Raw genomic sequence first — 24,581 nt, forward strand, 5'->3', positions numbered from 1 at the left:
TTTGCTAGTGATCATGAAAATTGTATTGCTGATTTCCTTTCTAGAATGCCTAAGCAACTTGATGAATGTGAGGATGAATTGTGGAATTCCTTCCAGGTAGCCTATGTAGGCTATGGAGAAGTGTGGCTCACTGGTTAGAGCAGGCAGACCCTGAAGCAGAGGTCAGACCCGGGACCAGGGTTCGATTCCCGACGCGGCAGGGTGTTGAGCTCAAATGTCCACGGACTTGATAATTCTCGCTTCGGTGCCTGACCTAATCATGGGTTCACACTCTGCAACTCTGGGCATTAAGCTTGCTTAATCTCCACAACGGCCCCCCTGCGGCGGGATGCCTGGCTTTCACCTTGGGGATGCCCTGCAGGGGCTCTCTCACAGGGAAAAACCAGGACGGGTTCCCAAGGCAAGCGCGGAGATACCCCTTCGGGGGTCGATTCTGGCGCTATATAAGAAATGTAATAATGTACAAGACATGGAAGGTGCAGGCATTTTGAAGGAGAAGTGGGTTGATGAGTATCTGAAAGATGAAGAGTTATCTTTAGTGAAATCCCATCTAGCTGGGTCCTGGCCGAAGAAAGTTGATGGCAAGCATCCTTTGAAGCCTTTCTGGGAGGTTAGATTAGATTTAAGTGTTCAAGATGGCAACATCTGGTTTGGAGAGAGAGTCATACCTCCAAAGACTTTGCGGTCGTCCATCATGGCTTTATGCCATGAGGGACATTTCGGCATTGTCCGTTCTAAACGCACTGTTAAAGCCTTATTTTGGTGGCCCGGTATGGATGCAGAAATTGATAAGTTTGTAAGGAGTTGCAAATCTTGTCAAACAGCTGACAAATCATTGGTTGTGTGTAAGCCTCCTATGGGCAACATGACTGCACCTACTTCTCCTTGGGAACATTTAGCTATTGATATCATGGGTCCCATTGGTAGTGAGCAAAGGTATATTTTGGTTTTAATGGATTTGTTTTCAAGGTGGCCTTTTGTAAAAATTGTAAGTAAAGCTGATACTGAGACCGTTTTAAAAATTTTGGACAAATCTTTCACTTTGGAAGGCATTCCTTCCGTTTTACTAATTGACAATGGTGTCCAATTTACTTCTATTAAGGCAAAAGAGTATTTCAATAGATTAGGAATCAAGCACAAGACCACGGCTCTATACAACCCAAACAGTAATGGAATGGTTGAGTGCTTTAACCGTGTTATTAAAAGTACTATTCAAATGTCTGGAAAGAATAAAGAGTGGGAAGTTCAGGTTTTGAAGATGGTTTGGTCTTACAGAACCTCGATTTGTGAGGCTACAGGTTTTCCTCCTTTTGTACTTATGCGTGGTAGAAATCCACGAACTAAGTTTACTCCAGGGTGGTTGTTTAAGTCTAATGTGGTGAATTGGTCTGAGGATGTTGTAAAGGAAAGGAGCCAAGCTTCACATCTTAAAAGCAAAATGTTGTATGATACAAAGCATAAAGTGAAGGATGTTGAATTGGTTGTTGGTCAGTGGGTAAGAGTTAAGAAACCTTGTAAATCTTCCAAGGAGGAAAGTGGTTTTTACGAACCTATGCAAATTGTAGAAGTTTTAAACAATTCGGTTCGTCTATCTGATGGACGGGTTTGGAACCTTAAAAGGATAGCCAAATGTTCTCCTCCTCAAGTTGATTCTTCTTGTCAGGTTTCATCACAGAAGTCATCTGATTTGTTTGATTTAGAAGATTTGTTTTGTGCTAAGTCACCTGATGCTTTTGCGATTTCTAATACTTCCAGTTGTCCTGTTTCAGATGTTTCAGTCCCGATTTCATCTGATTTGAGTGCTTCTACTTCATCTAGTTCGGTATGTGATGAGGTGGTAAATGTTTTTAGAAACCCCAGGCGTGAAAAAAGGCCTCCTGTTTGGTTGGCTGATTACATTTCTGAAAACTTTCCTTTGTAAAGTTTTTTTTTTTAAGGAACAATGTTACACTTTTGCTATATTTTTTTTCCCAAATTTGTTTTGTAAAGGAGGGGGGTGGTGTCGGGCACAAGTTATAAGTTTATTTCTATTATGTTCAAAGGGGGATGTGTTATGTTGTGTAATACATGAGTATCGCTTTAACTGTATTCATTCTATATTCCATTCCGAGTGTTCCTACTTATTGTATTCCAATGTGTTCAGTTACTCCTGACTGCTAACCTGTCTGGCTGTGTACCTGCTCCGTTACTACATTAAATCTACTTTCAACTTAATTGATATATGTATCATCAATTCAACAATTATAACAAGGATTTGGGTTTTGAACTTAGTTTAGGTAAGTTTTGGGAACATTCATTTCTATTGTCGCGGCGTCTCAGACCCTGCCAGGAAATTCTTTAGTCATTGTAAATTTGTCACATATGTTTATATTTTTGCTTACACATCCTGTGCTTGCTGAAATTGTGTTCCTTTTGCCTGAGTTGTTTTGAATTTATGGCCTGCTATTGTTCGCCAGGAAGTTCTTTAGTCATTGTAAAATGTGTCATATTTATTCTTACTTTTGCTTGTACAGTCTGTTCATGCTATTTTTGTTTGTTCTATTCCTGCAACAGTTCTCTCATGTAACGTAACTGGTTCTATTGTACAGTGCTCTGACAGCTTCGGGTAAAGTCCGCGCTTTATAAAAATGTATTAAATAAATAAAATAAAAATCTCAGACTCAAATGCTTCGAGTGTCAGACTTTGACGTGTAGTCCTTCGTCCCTTTCGACGATGCTGTCATTCCTAGCTTTTCTGTTTGACGCTACTCGAGGGGCGGAAGTGACCAGCATACGGCGCCACTGCTGGGATTGGTCGAGGAGGTGGAAGTGACGCAGTAGGCCGCGGCGACGGTAGAGCTGTGTGAGTCGGTGCAGGGAGGGAGGCGCCCGGGGCCTCCATGAAGCAGTGGTCGGTGGTGCGGAGGAGCCGGACCTGCGCGGGGGCTGGTAAGGTGGCCCTGCCATGGCCGAGCGCTAGGCCCCGGCGAGGCCAATGCAGCAGCCGCCGCCTCCGGAGGGCCGGGGGGAGCCGGAGGCCGCCCCGCACCGGGCGCTGAGCCGCCTGCTGGGCTGCGGGGAAGAGCGCGCTGGCCCCTCCGAGCTGCCCCATGGCTCCCGGCCGCAGCTGATGGTCTTCCGTAGTGGGGCCCGCGGCGCCGGGGAGCCCGAGGACGAGGGAGAAGAGGGCGGTGGCGGCGGGCCCGAGCTCTGTCCCCGCCACCGTCTGGTGCTCGGACAGCTGGGTGCTGAGCAGCACTGGGGGCCCGGCCTAGAACTGCGGCTGGGGGCGCTAGAGTTGAAGCAGTGCCCTTGTCAGGCAGCCGCTGGCCCCGACGATCCAGCTGAGGAGACAAGCGACGCACTACTGGTTCTGGAGGGCCCAGAGGCCGCTTCCGAAGAGCAGGCGTGCCGGTTGCCGCTCTTTCTGCAGCCCCCGGAGCCCGTACAGAAGGGGAGATCGGGCCGCGTCAAGGAGCCCGGAAGGCTGTCCCCCCGGCCCGGCGGCAGCGCTCGCAAGAGCTCCCTGAAGATCCGCCTCAGCCGGCTGTTCCGCACCAAGAGTTGTAACGGTTCCGGGGAAGCCCGAGGCACAACTGGCGACCTTAGTAGCTCTGCGGTCAGCTTGACGGATGTGTGCGGCACAGAAGGAAGGTGAGACGTATGATTAGGGCAAAGGGATGCTGGCAGTCGGAGATATTGTGAAGGGGGCCGAAAAGGGTTAATGGGAGGCAGAAGGGGTAAGTAAGGGTGAGGGTTTTACAGATGTGCTGTTACAAGGAAATCCGAGGACTGTGATGTAAGGAAAACAAGGTGTAACCGGGAGACCGATGGACGGTGATTATCAAGGATTCTCAGTGAGAGGTATTCCACTGCAACGAGGATGCAGGAGCAATGTTGTTTGGCGTAGTATGATAAAGTTGGCCGAATGCGCGGCATGATCAGTTAAAAGTGAGGCTTAGTTAAGCTTATGGTGAGTTTTTGTAGGGAGGACAAGTTACCTACACAGAGCTGAGCCGTTAGAGGTACTATTGTAAGAGAGACTGACTGAGACTTAATATGCAGATATGGTGTTGCAACATGAACATAATTATCCTGGGAACTTTTTCATGTTGGGTCCATATCCCCGTTCATTCAAACCATTTGTTCCATATTTTGGCACGCATAGTAGGCCAACCCCGTGCCTCGTACTCCGGCTTCTCTTGTTGGGTACACCAGTCCACCCCCTTCTCCACAGTGATAACGGAAGGGACCTGGAAGGCTTACATTGGGCTGCGATGTCCCGTTTGGCCACCAACAAGGTTGTGCTCAATAGTGCCTGTTCCGCCAGGCTCCCCTCCAAAACCCCTAGCTAACGGGGAGAGCTCAAGCTCTAGACTCAGGACCATGGAGAGTTCAGGAACCACTCTTCTTCTGTACCGCAGTGTGTAAACACACAACCATGTCATATGGAAAAAATCAGCGGTGCATGGGAGAAGCGAAAACATGAGGGACTGGGAAGTAATTTTGATCCGTACACACTGTCCGGGGGGGGGGGGGGGGGGGGTTGGTGGGGGGAAGGTACATTATATTACATTGGCAGCCGTAGTGCTAGTGTAGTTATAGTTAGATCTCTCTTTCTATCGAAAAGGCATTGTTTGTTTCTTCCATAACATTTTGGAGCTGTTACGCAAATCTGCTTTAAACTTTCCATAAAAAATTGCAAGTCAACTCCTTTAATGGAAAGTTTCGCGTTGATCCGTCAAGCGAAGGCCAAGAAAAAAGGGGGACCCAAAACATTGATTTGCTGTATTAATTCAAATATGAAATTTAGCTCTCTGACAAAAAAAATGGCTCAACGGATTTACACCAGATTTGGCAGAACGTTAGCACTTTATTAATCATGCTTTTTTTGTTATTTGCTGTAAATCCGTAAAGTAATTTGCATTTAAAGAGGTGCTCGATTTGTCATGAAGGGGTTAATCTTCTGGAAAAGTTGATCTATTGGACCATTATGTACGGTGCGAGTCCTGTGATACCCCAAATAAATAAAAGAATGAAAAAAGGTTTTTCTCCTTTCAGCCTATGTGGTACCTGGAACCAACTCTGTCTCCGTGTCCTTCATTAATATAGCACATTTGAGATTGTATTTGTTGGAGTCAGAATGCAAATTGTTGCAGACTCTGGTTCGCCATATACTATTATAAAACGAGATGTATGGAAGGAGTCTTCGGTAGAAGTTTTGGGAGAACATCCAGAGCCTGCCGACATTAGGCTTAAAAATTCACAGGTGTACCTATTGATTTACTAGGTTGTAGGAATTTGTGGTTTGAATTTAAGAATAGGAGAGCAGAAAGAAAGTTGTATGTTGTGAGCAAGGAACCTTCCATTTTAGGGTGAATGGATTTAGTAGTTTTGGGTACGATGTGTCTTCCAAATAGGCCAGAACCTGTTTTGATTATAGCGAAGGATGACATTAACAAACGTGTATGAGACAAGAATTACACAAGTGCCTTTCCGTCCACCTCTTTGTCCAGTTACAAGTCCTAGTGTGCTGTGGTAGTCATTGGAAATTAATATTATGGGACCTGTAAAGAGCAGTGGAGAATGTCATCAGTATTTGATAGTAATGATCGATTGGTTTTCTAAATGAGTAGGAGTAGAAATTGTATAGTATGTTCTTTCCAAGATTGTAGTCACATTTTTGGATACGATCTTTTTGGGGAAAGGTTAACCTAAAATTAGGTGATAATGGTCCGCAGTTTGTTTTGAGTTGTTTCCAAGATGTTTTGAAAAGAAAATGAGTGGTACACAAAACAACGTCAAATTATCATCCAGAAAGAAATAGCTTAATGGAAAGGTTTAACAAAGTGATTAGAAGCTGTATACAACTGTCTATGGAGAGCAAGATTATTGGGAAATAGAAGATTTAAAAATGTTGTGGATATACACAAATACACCTAGTAGTGTCACTGGGGTGCCCTTTCGTCATCATGAAAGGAAGTACCTCATTTGCAAGGTACAAGGTAGCATGGACGACAAGAGCTAGGAAAGTCAATTGGTCTCCTGAAGAAGTATAGAGAAATGGAGGTAAGGCACAAATTATCTATAAGAATTGCGATGAAAGACTTGATGTGAAAGTTGATTTAAAGGTTGGTGAATGGGTTCCTTTTAAGAAGAGTGGGCGGAAAAGATTGTGAAAATGGGTGAAAGTAAGTTTCCTGAGCCTATTGAAGCGATTGAGTTACATTGTCATTCTTCTAAATTGAACCATGGCAAGACGTAGCATATTGGTAGAATGTCCAGGTGTAAGATTTTTTTTAATGAGTGACAAGAATACGAATCAGGATTGGCTGGATGAAGAGTGCATCGATGGTGAGAACAATGTAAGGAGTGAGAATATTGGATCGTACAATAACTTGGAGAAAATTGGTGTGAGCACCAGAGAAATGATTTCTAGTAAATCTATTGAGAGAGGCAATGAATTAGAAAAGAACCGGGAGAATAGTGATGTGGAGAGAAGTAGATGTGGTTGTAATAAATGTTCCAAAGAAATGTCAATAGTTTTATTGCAAGTAAATAGTAGTGGAATGTTAGTTAATTGTAATTTTTTTAAATGATTTTTTGTATGATTGTTTTTATGTATAGCTTGGTATAATTTTGGAGTATTGATTTTTCATTAGAAAAACTTATTTTGTTGTTAAAAGGGAAGATGTGTAGTGTTGGGGGTAGAATGTTAATACGTTCTAGTGCAACCAGGCTACAAGAGATGTGTACAGTAGACTGGGAAGTGACCAGGTGTGCATGTTGGGCCGCACTAAAAATGCTTTATACGTATACTGTACAAGCTTCTTTGCTACAAATATAAGCTCATGCCATGTCTCATTGAAACACCCATCTATATCCTTTTTTTTTTTTTTTTTTTGAGAATACAATTTCCTTTTTCAAATTTCCAATGGTTTGCTTTTAATTATTTGTTAAAGTGCTGCACGGCACATGAAACTTGCTGAGAGGAGACTTGCGCTTATCCCTAACATTCTCACCTTTATGATTATGGGCAGTGCCTTCTTCTGATGCAGGCAAAGTACAGAAGAAGGACTACAATAAATTTGGCTACGGGGTTGCTCTGCAACAGCTTGGCTCTGTTTCTTCAATATAATATTCTATGTTTGACCTTTTGGCTGTAACTATCATTATTTCCCTTTTTTCCACCTCTCTGCAAGGCAGTTTCAGTGCTTAAGACATTGTTCTGTAGATTGGTTGTGTTGTGTGAAACATGAAACCAGCAGAGCCAACACTACAATAATGATGATAGTGTGATGATAGTTAAGTTCGACCTAATCTTTCTGACTGAAACATTCGACATGCGCAATGGATTTCTTACCGTTGAGTGCAATAAAGCTTTTGTGTGGAATAAGACTTTGTGCGATTTTCACAATGTTGTGGAAATGTTATAACTGTGCCTGTCCTGCTTATCATAACGCACTAAGGTATAAATTGCAGTGTAGCTTAGTGACAAATGCCCATGACCCTCTTAATGGATTTTCAGTTTATTGGGCAGGTTTCAGATGCTTTCGGAGGCATTCTGTTGCTTCATTGTCGTCCGTTATTCATATTCAATCAAGGGTAACATTATGAAAATCGCCTTTGTGATACCCCCAGGACAGACCCATTGATGATATTAAAGCTGTGGTTGTGGCATCTGTCCCTGGTTTGTTTCTGTCATTTCTCGTTCTTTTCTGTTGGCCTAGTTATAGAGTATGAGAACACTTCTCTTTCTTCCTGCCTACCCCCTAGAACTAGACATATTTTCCAGTAAAACATCTGAAAGATAAACAGTCATGGCTGAGCTCTGTGGCTAACTTGCTGGTCTGAGGGTACAGTCGCAGCAGGGCTGACTTGGCCATATTTGCTGACTCGTGTACATTCGGGTTTGCGTGACCGGGTAGCAAGTGTATAGTAAGGATGTACAAAGAAGTAGTTGCAACTCCTTTATTTTTATATAAATAACTGTTACGTGACCTTCTGTGATCTGCACAATGACATGTCACGTCTTCCGCAGGCGGCTGGAGCGTTTGAGCTTGAAATTCAGATTTTTTACAGCAGGGTTGAGATGAAAATCATTATTTTATTAAAGGCACGGATGCTAATATTATGCATCAATTCCTTAGTGCCACACATAGCAGCAACAACTAGACAAATAACTTTAGAATTAGAACTTAACAACATTTTAATCGATATAGAAGTCCCAAATAAGCAGCCATCTTCCTTCTTTTGCTGCAAACAAATTGGATCCAACTGTTCTGCCAAAACTTTCCAATATTTGGCATTAGTCCTTCTTGGAACTTCTTATATTAAGGGTGGGATATTTGGGAGGGATAATATTAGCGTCTGTTTCTTTAATGAAGTCATGATTTTCATCCCACCCCTGCTGTGGAAAATCTCAATTTTATGGCAAGGTACAGAGGCCAATATTATGCATTTTTAAAGTCTTGCCACAACATTCAGAGATGCACTTTCCATTGGTTTGAAGTAAAACTTCTTTAACACAGACTCTGATGACCAGGCTACTTACAGTTGCCAGGGTGCTTGAATGACTTCCACCCACCATATATGTTTTTGAAGCCATTGCACCTCTTACAGAATGTGCCTCAACATTTGTAAATCAATTCCATCTTTTGCCATGACAATTTCGACCCATCTTGCCAAGGTAGGACATGACTTCGCTTTATGGGGATATCTAAATGAAATTAGCAACTGGGACTCTATCACATCCCTTAAACTCTGTCCTCTTCTCATACTCCTTTAAACATTTCACAACATACAATTTGTTATTCACCTCCACATGTGGCTACAAAATAGAATGTGACATACATTTCGCTCTCCTTTTACTATAAAAGCACACACCTTCGATACATAACATCTAGAGGAAACCTCTAAAGCCCTCACGTCTAATACTTTATTAAATGAGCCTAAACAAAGTTGCATGGTAACCTTCGACGAAAGTTCCTTTAAACTCAAATTTTCATTCTCACTCCATACAGACAACTCATTTAGAACCTGATCCACATCCTATGAAAAGATATACCATGGCCCTAGTGGAACTACCAACCGCACACTTCTAACCACTCTTTTCACAACACCAACTTGACCCAGTAGAATCCCATTCACCTGCCAAAATAGTTGATCTACTCAAATTCACTAAACTGTATGATCTTCCACCTAAAAATTAGTTGATCTACTCAAATTCACTAAACTGTATGATCTTCCTCCTAAAAATTATTCCGTTAAATAATTTATCACAGTCACAAGAGGTGCCAATATAGGATCCAAATCTTTGAGCGCACCAACAAACTCATCTCTTCCAGGCCAGACTATATGACTTTGTTGTCCCCAGAGCTCAAAACTCTAGATGAGTTGAGAAGCTTCTGACGATAGTCCCAATGCTTGCCAAACTCTCTTGAAATCATCCATGCCATCAACTTCATTTGACCGTTCTTTATTAACTTTTGACATTCCCCCGCTGGATTCACCAATATCTCACACAGTCTGCTAAAAGTGCTGGGCCATCCAACAACAACCACTAGCTCCTGAGGCTTGAGCCGGGAGTCTACTACTAGCGTATTTTGCACTTGAAACTTGCACTTGTAACTACTCTGACAGTTCTTAAATTGTTTTTAACGTCTTTTAACGTTTTAAATTGTATTTTAATTTGGATCTATTGTTTTGCCACAACCTCTGGTTACCATTGAGCTCGACAGTACTTTAATCGGCATATTTTATCCTACCTGCCTTTGTTCTTTGTACTTCCTGTTAACCTCCGGGGGAGTGGGGGTCACTGGTGAGCGTGCTCAGGGGCGGACAAACATTAGGTGGTTTTCCCGGGACTCGTGGGGAGTAGGGCCGCTATTTTGGGGGTAGTTCAGGTCAGCAGGCTATTTTCCCTGACGCTATAAATGTAAGCGCTGACGCGTCCGCTCAACAGGCGTTGCGCTGACGCGCCAAAGGCAAGCCCCTCTGCGCCCGTCCGTGCTTCACCAGCACCCCTTCCACATCGAACCAAGGTGGGGCTAACATTACGAGGTATCCAAGATTACAGTTATTGGGCTTGAAGCCAGTCAGTAAGTCCACTGTTTGTGTCTCATATTCAACACGAGACCAGGGTCTTCCTTGACTATCTGCCCCAACTGCAATTCTGCTTTGCCCAGGCTTAGCTACCAACCTATTAAGCCCATTAATGTTGAAGTTTCAAAAACGGCGGAGCCCAATACAATAGTGATAAAATGTTTATTGCTCAATGCTAGGTCTTTGGTGAAGCACAGTGTTGAGAGTGCCTTGCTTATTGAGGAGGAGAATATTCAAATTGCTTATATCACTGAAGGCTGGACAGATGAAAGCTCAGGCTCCGATATTATTATTATTATTATTATTATTATTATTATTATTATTATTATTATTATTATTATTATTATTATTATTTTTTTTATTATTTCAAAAAGATTTTATTAGAAGAAAGGGGCTCCGATATTGTAAAAGCTACTCCGACGGGGTTTCTTTGCCATAATTTAAACAGGCCAGTAAGGAGGGGGGGCTTAGCTATAATCTATCATAACTCACAAAGGGCTGCCTTTCATATAGCCTCCAAGTCAGTCTGTGAGGCTCTCTCCGTTAGCTTCAGTTTATCATACCATCCATCCATTAAGGGCATTTTATTATACAGACCCCGGGACCTAGGATCGCTTTTTTAAATGCTATTGGTAATCTGCTGGAAGAGGGGCTTTGCACGGAGTCCTTTACAATCATGGGAGACTTTAATTACTACTTGGAAACATTGATGGACCCAAATAGAGTGGCTCTTATAGATTTGATGAAGATTGCTGACCTAAGTCAGCTGGTGACGTGCCCCACGCATATGGCAGGTCACACTCTGGACGGAATCTTTTCAAACCACCCTCAAGTGAGGGATACAGGCTCATTTTTGACTTGGACAGACCATGCGGCTGTACTATTGGAGTTAACCCTGGCCACTCATAACAAGACAGAGAAGGGCACTAAGATTCAGATTAATAGCAGAGCCAGGAACAAAATCGAGAGCACGGACCTAGAAGATGCACTCATGACATCTGTTTGGTCAGGTACCCTCCGCAATAGAGGAGGCCGTCGTTCATTATACAACGTGGGTGGAGTCAGCCTGTAATAAACTTGTCCCAGTCAAAGCTCTATGTCCTAGAAGGTCCCAACCAACAGACCCCTGGTACTCAGAAAAACTGAGGAGACAAAAACTCTCCTGTAAGTCTCTAGAGCGGTGCTGGAGGAAAGAATATAAGGAAGAGGAGAAAAAGAGTTAAAAAGTATCGACATTTATAAACAACTCATATTTGAAGCAACAAAAATGTTTTTTACAAATCGAATTAATTCGGCAAAAAACTTTACTAAAGAACTTTATTAACACAGTCTCAAGTTTGGCCAGCCCGACAAAAATTGAGGCTAGTCAGGAACTATGCAATGACATTGCCAGGTTCTTTTTGAACAAGGTAGAGGTCATCTTCTCGGACTTTAGTCACCCAAGCCCGGGAGGAACGGGAGCTTTGATGGAGGGAAGGAGGCCAGTTGCTGACATCTCCCCGGTGTTTGACAAATTTGTGCCACTGTCCGTAACTGACACTGAGAAACTTCTCCTGTCTGCAAGATCAGGCTCTCCCTATGATCCTTGTCCAGTCTCAGTGGTCAAACGGGCCCGGTCCCTTTTGCTCACCCCTCTGTTCAATACTATGTTTGAAGCAGGGCACTTCCCTAGGTCTTGGAAGATGACTTCTATATTGCCTCTGCTTTAAAAGCCCAAGTTGGACCCAAAGGAACCTAATCATTTTTCAACCCATATCACGCCTCCCATTACCTGCAAAATTGGTTGAGAAAACCACGAATTCGCAGCTTAGCATCTTTCTGTGCGAAACCCACGTCTGAGATCCCTCTCAATATGGGTTCAGAGAAGGGCATAGTACAGAATCTGCCCTTATAAAATCGACGGAAGAGATAAGGGAGGCAGTGGACATGGAGGAAATACCCTAATTTTGTTGGACCTGTCTGCGGTCTTTGATACGGTCCATCACGATGTATTGATGGACCGTTTGCTGGCATGTGGGATACAAGGCAAAGCATATGGTCTCCTGAAATCTTTTTTGACCGATCGATCCCACTGTGGCACTCTAAACCTTTTTTTTTTTTGCCATGCGGGGTGCCACAGGGGTCTTCACTTAGCTCCACACTTTTTAACGTATATGTTTCCCCCCTAGCTACTCTAATTGGTTCATTTGGGTTCAGCCTGACATCGAATGCAGACGATACACAAATTGTGGTGGCTCTCCTGCCTGGTCAGACAGCAGGAATTGATAACCAGTTCCATGATTGTATGGCAGCAATCGGGAGGTAGATGTCACAATACTGCCTGAAACTGAACTCAGGAAAGACAGAGGTCATCCTATTTGGAAATGATCCTAACTTCTGGACCCCAGATTGGTGGCCAGAAGCAATGGGGACTCTTCCGACTCCCTCTGGGAAGGTGAAAAACCTAGGAGTCGTAATTGACGAGAACCTCAACGTTGGCATTCAGATCAACGCTGTGGCATCATCTACCTTTTTTACAATCAGAATGATTAAGAAAGTTCTCCCCTTTTTGCCAGCTTATAGCCAGCGGACTGTAGTCACTGCACTTATTATGTCCAGACTTGACTTTCCTAACAGCCTTTATTTAAACATACAGGAACGTTTTTTAAATAAATTGCAACTACTGCAAAACGTGGCAGCAAGGCTGCTCACAGGCATTCCCAAATTTGCCCCTATTTCTAAGGAAATCAAAAAACTGCATTGGTTGCCGGTTAGGAAATGGGGGCACTTTAAAGCGCTCTGCACCGCCTATAAGGCACTACATGGCATAGGTTCAGACTACCTGAAACTGCAAATGCCGTGGGACCTACCCAGTGTGGAGCTAAGTTGGTGATTGTACCGCTCATCAAAAAATCTTCTTGGGGTGGGAGAAGCTTTACGGTGCGCCCCAGAATAGGCCTGGAATGATTTTTCCCTATATCTGAGAAAGGGTCCTGACCTTCTCACTTTTCAGAAGGGACTGAAAACCTGTTTTTTTTACGCTTTAACATTGCCTCCTACCTTATTTTCTCAGAGAATAGTGGTTAGCGCCCGGACACCCTCTGGTAATTGCCGCGCTTTAGAAATAGCTATAACATAACAAACTCATTATATCTGTAAACCACACCTGTGTGGGCCAAAATTTTGCATTGCTTGCTCCCTTCTCATCTTCATCAACACCCTCTGATTTAAGAGAGGGGGGAACGCATAACTGTAGAAAAACATCCAGATCTGGTTTCCAACTGCAAAAACTGGTGGCATTGAGCATTTAATTTGCGCTCAAAAAGATCCATCTGAAAAGGCCTCCATCCCCTTTCTAATGCCTTGAACACCTCCCTGTTCAACTTCCAATCGATTGAATCCCATAAATTCCTTGAGTTCCTATCTGCTACGTAATTAATTGCAGAGTCCCGGGATGTGCTGGGTTTGAATCATAATGTCCCGATCAAGGCAAAAATGCCTAAAAATTCCTCAGCAGCTCTGCCAGAGCTTTCAATTGTTGTCCTCCCAACTGTTTTAGAGATAAAATATGTGCTCTCCAGAACCTTCCTCATCTCCCTACAAATTCTCTTCACTTTCTCTGCGGGTAACATCAACACACAGTCCAATGGCCTGTATCTGGAAGCCTAAAAATGTCATTAGCTGAGTCGGTACCAAACAAGACTTGTCTCTGTTCACCACAGATTCCGAATTCCCTAGACTTCGGACCGCTAACTGTCTGCTCTAAAGCTAACCCCTTTGATTCTGTCATTATTAATACATCATCCAAATAAACAGACTCACATCTCTTGACCTCAACCAAGCCATTACTGGTCACGTCACTTTGAGGCGACTCAACTGATTGTGCATGTTCAAGATAGTCAACTGCCTTACTCTCGGGCGCATATTAAAAACCCTTAAACCTACTGCATTAATGTTCGTGTTGCTGCACTACTCTGCATAGTTAACATAAATAAACACAATTCTTATAATGGAGACTTGACTCTTATCAACCGCATGCTTGCAGAAGTTCAGTTTGGCTATGCTTTGTAAAACATTCTTTCTTGAATACTGTAAATTACATGGTAGCTGGATAAACTTATGCTCCGGAAATCCCCAGGCAGGTTTTCACTGCAATCAATGAAACACTACTAATTAGAATTTACCCCAACTCCTAGCAAAATGTTGCATTCTTTCAATCAGTCTTCCACACTAGTAACCTTCTGTAGTACAATCGAATTCTATATTAAGATGTAGTTACTTAATACATTAAATTGGTTTTTCCCATTAATATATTTAAATGTCCATGCACCAAAGTTTAAGTAAACCTCAGTGGTCTTATCTGATGCGTGAGCAGCAACAAAGTATGAAGATGGCTGCTTGTTTGGGCATTATATATCTATAAGTTCTAATTCTAAAGTTATTGTTCTAGTTGTTGCTGCTTTGTGTGTGGCAATAAAGAGTTGATACATAATATTGACCTCCGTACCTTGCCATAAAATCAGTGCAAGGCAGACTCTGCATGAGCCAATTCCAAGTACACTTTGTACCATGAAAGTTACCAATATTTACAGAAATATTCACGGACACAGTTTCTGTACATGCTCGGTAAATTAATACATGCAAACTGTCCCTGAAGATAGAACGCAAACTGCAAATATGGCGCTGGAAAAGAGTACTATGTGGTAGCAAGCACGGAATAAGATGATGTTAGAAAAAATAAAATTTCAATGTTACTGCCTATTAAAGTAAGTGTTCTGTAAAGCAGGGTATATTCACAGTATAATTTTAAGCAGTGGGAAGCGTTTTTAACATTAATTTGAAACTCTCCATTTCCCCTTCATTCTTAATCTTCATTTTAGTGACTTAGATTCTAATGTGTAGTTATTTGTACAACCATATATTGATCTCCTCATGCGGGATTGAGGGAGACCTGAAAAATAAATAAGCCTTATCCTTGCCCACCTTGAGTACGTGCCTCTTCTTTGCTGGAGTAGGATGTACGTTTGGTTTTATATATATAATATATATCTTTTTTTTATTCTCCCCCCCCCCCCTACCCCCCCGGAAGTCTGCAGATACTTGCAGTCGAACACGGATGTAAAGCTGCAGTGTCTGAGCAAGTGCAAAATGAGGAAGACGTGTTCTTGGCAGTGTACCATCACGAGTGAAGGCTCTCTGTAGTACTACTGTGCCGCTTTGTGAGAACGACACACCTAGGGGGTTTTAGATTGCGTTTAGCAAGCAGTGCCATCTGCCAAGGTGGTGGTGTGTTCCTTTCTGTCATAGGCCTAAATGCACCGTAACGTTTCCTCTGAGTTTTCTTGATTTGTTTCCTGGTTGTGTGCTCAGCATTTGCTTTAACAACCATAAATTAGCTGCATGACCTCATGGGGAGATTACATATATTTCCGTAGATGGCTATATTGCAACTACAATTATACTATTGCGGTGATTCTTCAAATCTTTTGAAACCGGTTTACCTTTTTGTCTTCTTGGAGAAGTCTGTCTACACTCTTTTGTTCTCCAGAAGGGCTTTTGATTTCCGATATATGATCGGTGGCAATCATTGACATTAGTAGTGAGTTAATGGTAGTAATGTATTCAGCTAGGATTTCTTTTGCTGTCCTGCATTCTTGTCATGTAATTCGTTTTCTAATAATACAGTTGGCTCGAAACATTAAATGTATTGCTAATTGACATTCATTTGATAGGTGCCATTATCCAGTGTGACTCGGTGGGTTGATGGTCATTGTTCACATCTGCAGTGGTCGCTGCAGTTTGAATCTTGGAAAGTGCAGGTCATTCTTTCATCCTTCACAGGCCTGCAGACTATATACCTTTTCATTGTTCAATACAATGCTTAGAATAGGTGATTTTATAAAGAGCTACGTAAAAGAGATTTTATTTTTATTAACCCCAGGTAGACAACTTGAGTTTGGTCTTCATTATTAGTATGTTCAGTCCCCTTCTCCATATGTGTGGGATGCACAAGTCACGTGAAGATCAGGCTGCCATTGCTGCAGTTAGTGTATTAAAACAATATTTCAGTTGAAGAAGAATATTTGCAAGGTCTTATTTCTGAAGTTCTAAACCACCATGAAGAACTTTTTAAAATAGATTGCCAATGTGTCAACCTTCTCTGACTCTTCCTTTTTATCACGCTGCTTTCAATTGTGACAATTCAATGATTTCCCCCCCAGAAGTCAAAGCCATTGATTAAAAAATAGATAAGAAAGTTCTCAACTCTGATTACTTCACTTGGGGCCATATGTATCAAGGCAAAATGGGTTGATCCATCACCGTTTTTTAGCTCACTGCACCATCCCAGCTCAGAACCAGGCTACATGCAAATTAGTCTGTTCCTGTCCCAGTGCATGATGGGAACAGGGCAAACCAAACTACCAAGCCAATTCTTATACTGGAAAGGAAACAAGCTTCCGGGGACCGGTCTCTGGCATTTCAGCCGTCGTCGGCCCGGCTTGCTTGAATCCTGATGGTGCAATGAGCAAGGGACTCACATCTGAGTATACCCTTCCACGCTTATGGTGGACAAAATGATTCAGAAAAGGGGGTGGTGATGAACAGAGTGTCTGAATTAAGCAGACCACTCTTACCCAGTCCAAAGATCAGGGCTTGATCCATCACTGTTTTTAGCTCACTGCACCATCCCAGCTCAGAACCTGGCTACATGCAAATTAGTCTGTTCCTGTCCCAGTGCATGATGGGAACAGGGCAAACCAAACTACCAAGCCCATTCTTATACTGGGAAGGAAACAAGCTTCCGGGGACCGGTTTCTGGCATTTCAGCCGTCGTCGGCCCGGCTTGCTTGAATCCTGATGGTGCAATGAGCAAGGGACTCACCCCCTTTTTGTAAATTATTTTGGCCACCATGAGTGTGGAAGGGTGTGCTCAGACATGAGTCCCTTGCTCATTGCACCATCAGGATTCAAGCAAGCCGGGACGAAGACGGCTGTAATGCCAGAAACCGGTCCCCGGAAGCTTGTTTCCTTTCCAGTGAAGAATTGGCTTGGTAGTTTGGTCTGCCTTGTTCCCATGATGCACTGGGCCAGGGACATTCTAAATTGCATATAGCCAGGTTCTGAACTGGGATGGTGCAGTGAGCTAAAAAACGGTGATGGATCAAGCCCTGATCTGTTGACTGGGTAGGAGTGTTCTGATTAACTCAGATACTCTGTCCATCACCACCCCCTTTTTGTAAATTATTTTTCGAATGGTAGCAGTGGTCTGCTCACTGAGGGCTTCATGGCTGGTGATATGTCATTAGAAAAAAATCATATAGTTGGAAGAAAAAGGTCCAACTTGTGTTCAGTTTCTGAATTGTGCCTGTTACAGGAGCTGGATGTTCCTCTGATCTGGTTGAAGAGTAACCCTATGTTGTGTTACTAAAATAGAAAATGCTTCCATTAGAAGAATTAATCTTTAATTTTCAAGGAGCTCCTTTTGGAAGACAGACAGTTGAGTTAAGATTTGGTGAATTTTTGGAGTAATGGGGTATGCAGTGTTCGTTATTCTGAATATTGGGTTGTAGCAGAACTGTACTCTGTGCCATATCAAAAGTGTTGCTATCAATATAAATGGTTTTAAATGTCAGCTTGTTGGAGGACTGGGGCCTTAAATAATTTTGACTTACAATAGAGAGAAAATCCTCCGTGGTCCATTTAAAAGGGTTTTCTATTTTGAACAAATCAGTTGTAGGCGTTAGAGGGGCAGAATGGGTTTTAATTAATTTTTGGTAGTAACTTGCCTTAAGTCTCCGTGTTGATGGAATTTGATAAATATCTATTTGTCAAGGGATCAGATGTTTTAGACATCCGTATGTCCAGTAAAAATGTACTTGTCCTGTACAAATTATGACAGTCTTCTTAAAAATCTGAGCTTTTTTTAATAGCTTTTCGAAATATGATAGCGCTCATATTAAGCAAGGGTTGGTTCTGATTATGCTGAGCATACCAGTGCTCTATTTGTATCAACTCATAAAAGAGTTCACGTTGTATATTTTTTTTAACTGTACCCTGCTCTCTTTCTTACTTAAGTGTCTGGAAAATGTGTTTTGTGTATTGCTCTGAGACATTTATTTTAAACATTCACTTGACATAACAAATTTTATTGTAGAAAATCCCAAGTTATACTTGAGATCCAACTGGGGGTCTTGTAATACCACTCACAATATGACATTCTCTACTTGACCACATTGTGCAATTCTTGAGCAAATCGCCCAGCCTCCATTTCCAGGCTTGTCATAATTGTGAGTATATACTAGTTATATATAATGTGAGTATGTGATAGATATAATAGCAATTAGACAAATACAGTTTACAACTACATTAACATGTTCAATGTCGAGGTCAAAATATAAAGGGCCCAGTTTTCAAAACTCGGTGTGTAAGTTTGGCATACATGTTCAAAAGTTTAGTTTGCCATCACTAAAGGATTTCAAATTAATTTGGATCTTCATGTAGCCAGATCTACCCACACAGGTGGAAGATAATATTTTCAGGGCTGGAATGCCATGCGAGTTTGGGAAATGCACAAACCTGTGTTAAATGGTATTCACCAACTCCTCTACAAATCCTTTTGCCATTAGTTTACTCCTGACAAGGACAAAGCATTTTTTCTATAAACCACCCCATGCCCTCTTTATAAAAAATGGAAAAAAGTGGGGTGCAGGGAAAGTAATTTTTCCATTTGACACAATAATTCCCACAGTGGAAAAAAGTGAATTTGCACGTGACAGATTTTCTAATGAGCAAATCTACTCAAGTATATTTGCTCAAATAATAGTACAATAAACTGTTTGCTAAGAGTACGCTTGGAAACCTGCAGCAGTTTAAGGTTTCCAGGTCTACTTCTGTGAACTCCTCTGAGCACCTGACAGTTGCAAATCTGCAACCATGCAGGTCGTAGATCTGTTAGTGTGCTTTTGTGACTTTCTTTCGGAATGGGTCTCCGTATGTTAACTAAATTATATTTTTACATGTTGCCTGTAATAGTTTTTAGTTGCTTTGCCACTATTCATTTTAAGTATTGACCTGTATTTATTTATTTTATATCAAATTTGTTTTATTATGATGCCCTGCAGAAATAGCATATAAACTTGTCCCTAAAAATTGCACCATAGATAATGAAAATTGTCTGTAACCCTCCTCTGTTTTGTTTTTTTCAACTTGCAAATATATTTGTGGAAACATTTTATTTTGAAAGCCTTGAAATCGCACAATGCTTTAGTAAAACTGTCTAAAAGCATCATCCTTCATTTCCAAGTTGTAAATATTTTTGCTACATTTTATTTCTAGTTCACAGTCACCAATTATGCTTCTATTCTTTTGCATGTTTTTGCTTGCTGTTACGGATCATTAAAAACAGCCACAATTGTTTTGTTGTGAAACCTAGCTACGCTTTTTTTTATTAGTGCCGCCATTAGTAAAGCAAGTTGAATGTACACATCTCTGTATGAGCTTAATGCTGTTGCCCTTACAATATAGGTTTTATGTGAATGAATCGCATACAGGTTTGAGCATTTTGTACATTGGGACATATATTCTGTCTTGCAGAAGACCGTGCTGATTCTCATACGCTAGATGAATAGAAAATCGTGATTTTATTAAAGACAAGGAGGCTAACATTATGCACAAAACCGTTTATTCGCCATTTCAAAGCAGCAACCTTTAAAAATCCATACTAGAACCAAGTATGACAACATAAACAATAATAGAACATCCAGTCCGTAAAACTCCCAAACTTTCTCTTGTGACGCTGCACTTTGTCGTACTCCTACTTTTCCTTTAAACTTCCTCCAAACTAAATCCTCAATTATCTAAATTAAAACGTATATAACATATTCATTAACCTAAGATCCTTAATTCCTCTGAATATACCCATCTTTAAAATACAAATATCTTATTTAACGTGAATTGAAAAGCCTGTGTGTATATGTATCAATCCCCACTGTGTCCTGAAGTCACTTCTATCCAGGTGCTTTTTCTGGGCATATTTTCCGCGTAAGGCCAGAAACGCGGTACAAGGACCCGCCCTACGGAGAGTCCTGGGAGTCACTGGCAACTTGCTCCTTTCTCTTGAAGTATCGAATCACCCAGGACCGCCACGGGAACAGGCCAGAGATGGGGCTGCTGCCAGGTTGCAGGTTGTGAATTACACGGAGGAGAGGGTTAACACGGCGCTCTCCACAGTTCTGCTTCTGATTTTCCTGCAAACGTGGCTGGGGCTTTGGGGACTCAAGGGACCTCTGACTCTGCAATTTGGGATGCTGCCTGCCACCACACGGCCCCCCCGTGGCTCGGTACACCAGCTATCCAACCCCGCTCTGGTATTTAACATGATGTTGCACTCTGGTAACTGTAGTCACAGACTTGACAGCAGCTACTCCCAATCAGGCGGGGTCAGCTGATCTCCTAACATTAGGAGCACCGGAGGATTTTCATGGAGGGAAACGGCACCATTCCGTTGCGAGCAAGCGTCCTAAGAAGGCAGTAGAGCCGAAATGCATCACACTGCGCAACTTTCAGAGAATTAAAGGGCTCCCTTATCAATCCCCATTGTGTCCTTCTATCCAGGTGCTTTTTTTGGGCATGTGTGTATATATATATATATATATATATATATATATATATATATATATATATATATATATATATATATATATATATATATATATATATATATATATATATATATATATATATATATATATATATATATATATATATATATATATATATATATATATATATATATATATATATATATATATATATATATATATTTTGAAGCTCCGTGGTCCTCCCAATTAAAAGGAAAACTTAAGCACTCCGGGTACAGCAAAAAGATTTATTTCGGCTTACAGCAGGCGAAAGATGACAGACTCGTTTCAAACACAAAGTCCTTCCTCAGTGTCAGTGAAGTGCTGCGCGCGGCTTGTATTAGTACACGCCCTCACAGAAGGTGAAAGCGGACTTGTTTTACGAGTGTAAACATTAGTTCATTAACACTTGGGGAAACGTGACGGCCATTATATAACATGATACAAGTAGTGGAATATATTCTTATGTCACGAGCATACATAAAGAAATATCGACTGACCGCCACTGCCAGAGCAAATTTATGCATAGAAATAAGTACCTTTATTCCGCCGTGGATCGGCTTATTTCTGGCTAAACCCCCAATTAAATTCTAAACACCAAAAAATACACCGTATATTAAGGACCCTTCATGGCTTAACTCACACCAGGGATAAAATTAAATCTCGCCGTGTATCGGCAATTCTCCGGCAATACAACAAATATTGAATACCGGAGACAATTTGAAACATCAAACTAATATATGCCGTACCATATGTCGGAAAGATGTATATGTAAGAGAGAAATATGCATACATGGAAACATAAATTGCAAAAATTGCATAGCAAATTGGATGATCATTCGTTCAAAGAAAATATTTACATTGGAAATATTTACAATAGGAATATTTACATTTACAAGATGCTTAGACCAATGCGAGAGACCTTCATATCGTCTAGCACAAATCACTAACCCTTCAATTCATTTTCCACATGGTGGCGATCTTTGATATATTCATTCATTTGGAAGTGAAATTATAAGTGTTAGATACAGATAATATATACTCTTCATTGGACTATTTGACAATCTGGCAAAAGGAAAGGATTATGACAAGTGGATCAAAATTTGTAAGCAAATCATTGTGAATCATAAATTGAGCCAGGAAACCTATTCTGTGATAGAATTTATATGGTGTGTGAGTGTTGCTACTGATGTCGTATATGGGCAGTTTAGAGAGGACTAACTCATGTAGTTTCTAATAACATGGGTTACATTATTCATTTATGATATACTTTCTCTCTGTGATATTATTCTTTCCTCTCTCTCTCCCACATCCCAAAAGTATCTGAAGTAGCGCTTCAGCAATTACTAACGCCTCCACTTTGGGAATTAACTACCTAAGTGTACTGTAAATTCCTCCCCGATATTAAGCCCAAGAGGACTCTTGGTTTGCAGATCTATGATGAATCTAGACTCTAATCTGCGAAGACTCAGGAGTCTATCTCCTCCTCTGGGGTGCATTGGTACATGGTCAATACCGAAATACCGCAATCGTTCTCTGTTGCTACCATGGACTTTCGCAAAATGCCGAGCAACAGGATATGCAGCATCCTTATTTGTTATCGCTCTCTGATGTTCTAGTATTCGGAGTTTCACATTGTTTATCGTGCTACCGATATATTGAAGTCCACAAGGACACATCAAGCAGTATACTACGTACGGAGTTGTACAGGTAATGAATTTATTGATTAACCTAGGTTGACTCAAACCTGGGACACTGTATTTCAATGTCCTTCTGCTGTTCTCACAGGCTCGACATTTCCCACATGGGTAAAAGCCCTTCATTTCTTTCAATTTACCACTTGTTTTTGGTTCGATTGGCTTAAGATGGCTCTGTACCAGATTGTCCCTGAGAGATTTAGATTTCCTAAACGTAAGGAGAGGTTTATCAGGAACATCGTTCCCTATGACAGGATCTGTTCGTAATATGTGCCAACTTTTTGTGAGTATTTGTCTTAGCTTGTTTGCCTCAGCAGAATAGGTTGTGACCATGCGGAATTTACCTGTGATCTCTGGATGTCCACTGGTTTTCATGGTTTGGGCAAGAAGTTGTTTTCTGGGAATTCTCAGTACCTTACTATAGGTATCATTTAGCAGCATCTCATCATACCCTCTGTTCAGAAATCTGGCAATGCATCCCCTTGCTGCGACGACGAAATCTTTTTCTAAAGAACAGTTCCGCAGTAATCTTAGGAGTTCGCCGTAGGGGATACTACGAATAAGACTGGGGGGGTGACTACTACCGGCATGTAAGATGCTATTGCCGGCAGTGGGCTTTCTATATAGCGATGTTTCTAACCTCCCCTGGTTAACAAAAACCCTTAGGTCAAGATAGTGTACCTCAGTCTTATTTATGTCAGAGGTGAACCTTAGGTGTAACTGGTTCTGATTGATGTCCTCAATGAATTCCTCTGCCTGAGTGGTGGAGCCCCTCCACACCAGGAAGAGGTCGTCGATGTATCGACGCCAGACCACAATGTGCTTGGCCCATTGTTGATTTTGTCCTGCTAGGGCAACCTGCTCCTCCCACCAGCCTACGAAAAGATTCGCGTAGCTGGGGGCGAAGCAGGTTCCCATCGCAGTACCACTGGTTTGCCGGTATAGATCATCCTGAAAAAGGAAAATGTTATTTCTTAAACAAAAATTCAAACATTCTATCAACATTTTTCCATGTTCCAGATACTTGGCTGGTCTTTTGTCAAGAAAATATCTTACAGCCTCTATCCCATGTTCGTGCTGTATACTTGTATAGAGGCTGGCAATGTCCAGGGTTATTAGTATGTACTCAGGGTCCTATGCGATCTGTTCAACTTGTCCAATAAAATCCTTAGTATCTTTAACATACGATTTCAGATCAATTACGAAACCTGAAAGAAAAGAGTCAATGTATATGGATAAATTCTCTGTAAGACTTCCCTTGGAGGACACAATCGGACGTCCAGGTGGACATAATGGATCCTTGTGGACCTTGGGCAATTGGTAGAAAGTGGGTGTTGTAGGCTCTGGGTTTCTGAGAAATAAGAATTCGTTCATGTCTAACATCTGTTTGTTTCGCCATTTTGTCAGGAGATCATGATAGACTGTAATGCTTGTTGTGTAGACTCCTTTGTCAATCAATTCATAATTGAGTGGATCTTGCAACTGTCTTAAAGATTCCTGACAGTATTGATTGCGTGATAACAGGACGACATTGCCCCCCTTGTCAGAGGGCTTCACGATGATGTCTTTGTTGGTACTCAAATTCTCCAGAGCTATGTTTTGTCCCAACGTTAGATTATTCCTGTATTTCAACCTCTTGGAATTGGATAACCTATATTCCATCAGATCTTTTGTTACTGCATCTGTGAAAGTATCTATAGCATCATATGCCATTTGAGGGTTGAACTGGGATGGTGCTTTGAAGGCCGTGATTGGTGATTGCTGTTCGATATTATGAGCACCTTGTGTTTTAGGGCTGTCATTTGCATTTTCCACCAATTGCTCCTCCCTCAGATCCTCCAAGGTTTGTACCGTATACAGATCCTTTATGGACAGGACGTCTGTTGAAGTGACTGTCGTTTTCTTTTGCGTTTTCTTTGTGTCCCCTAGTTGGGGTTTCATCTTATGAAATTTGTGTAGTTTTATTTTGCGAGTTAGTTTGAAGAGATCAATGCGGGTTTGGGTATACTCAAGTCTCTTATTCGGGCAGAAACTCAGCCCCAGTTGTAAGGTTTCTTCTTCTTCTTTTGTTAGAACCTTATCTGTTAGGTTAATAATCGTTGGACTGATATCTACCACCTCTTCCCCTTCTTTTTGCGGGCCACTTGAGATGTTTGAGATGTTACTTTGCCCCTTCCTCTTCC

The 24,581-nt window shown here is 41.6% G+C and overlaps 1 protein-coding gene across 2 annotated transcripts in view; it reads left to right on the plus strand.

Annotated features, from left to right (window-relative positions):
• Window positions 1-2,792: 2,792 nt before the first annotated feature.
• SOCS7 (suppressor of cytokine signaling 7) overlaps window positions 2,793-24,581 on the plus strand; it is a 249,832-nt gene continuing 228,043 nt past the window's right edge. The window contains exon 1 of one of the 2 annotated variants that reach the window (XM_078645604.1): window positions 2,793-3,633. In XM_078645604.1, the coding sequence (XP_078501730.1) occupies window positions 2,975-3,633 (659 nt within the window). In that variant the 5' untranslated portion in view covers window positions 2,793-2,974. The remainder of the gene's footprint in view (window positions 3,634-24,581) is intronic. The other variant, XM_078645603.1, reaches the window with a different exon arrangement.

Source organism: Lissotriton helveticus, chromosome 5_1, assembly GCF_964261635.1.
Source record: "Lissotriton helveticus chromosome 5_1, aLisHel1.1, whole genome shotgun sequence".
Taxonomy (NCBI): Eukaryota; Metazoa; Chordata; class Amphibia; order Caudata; family Salamandridae; genus Lissotriton; species Lissotriton helveticus.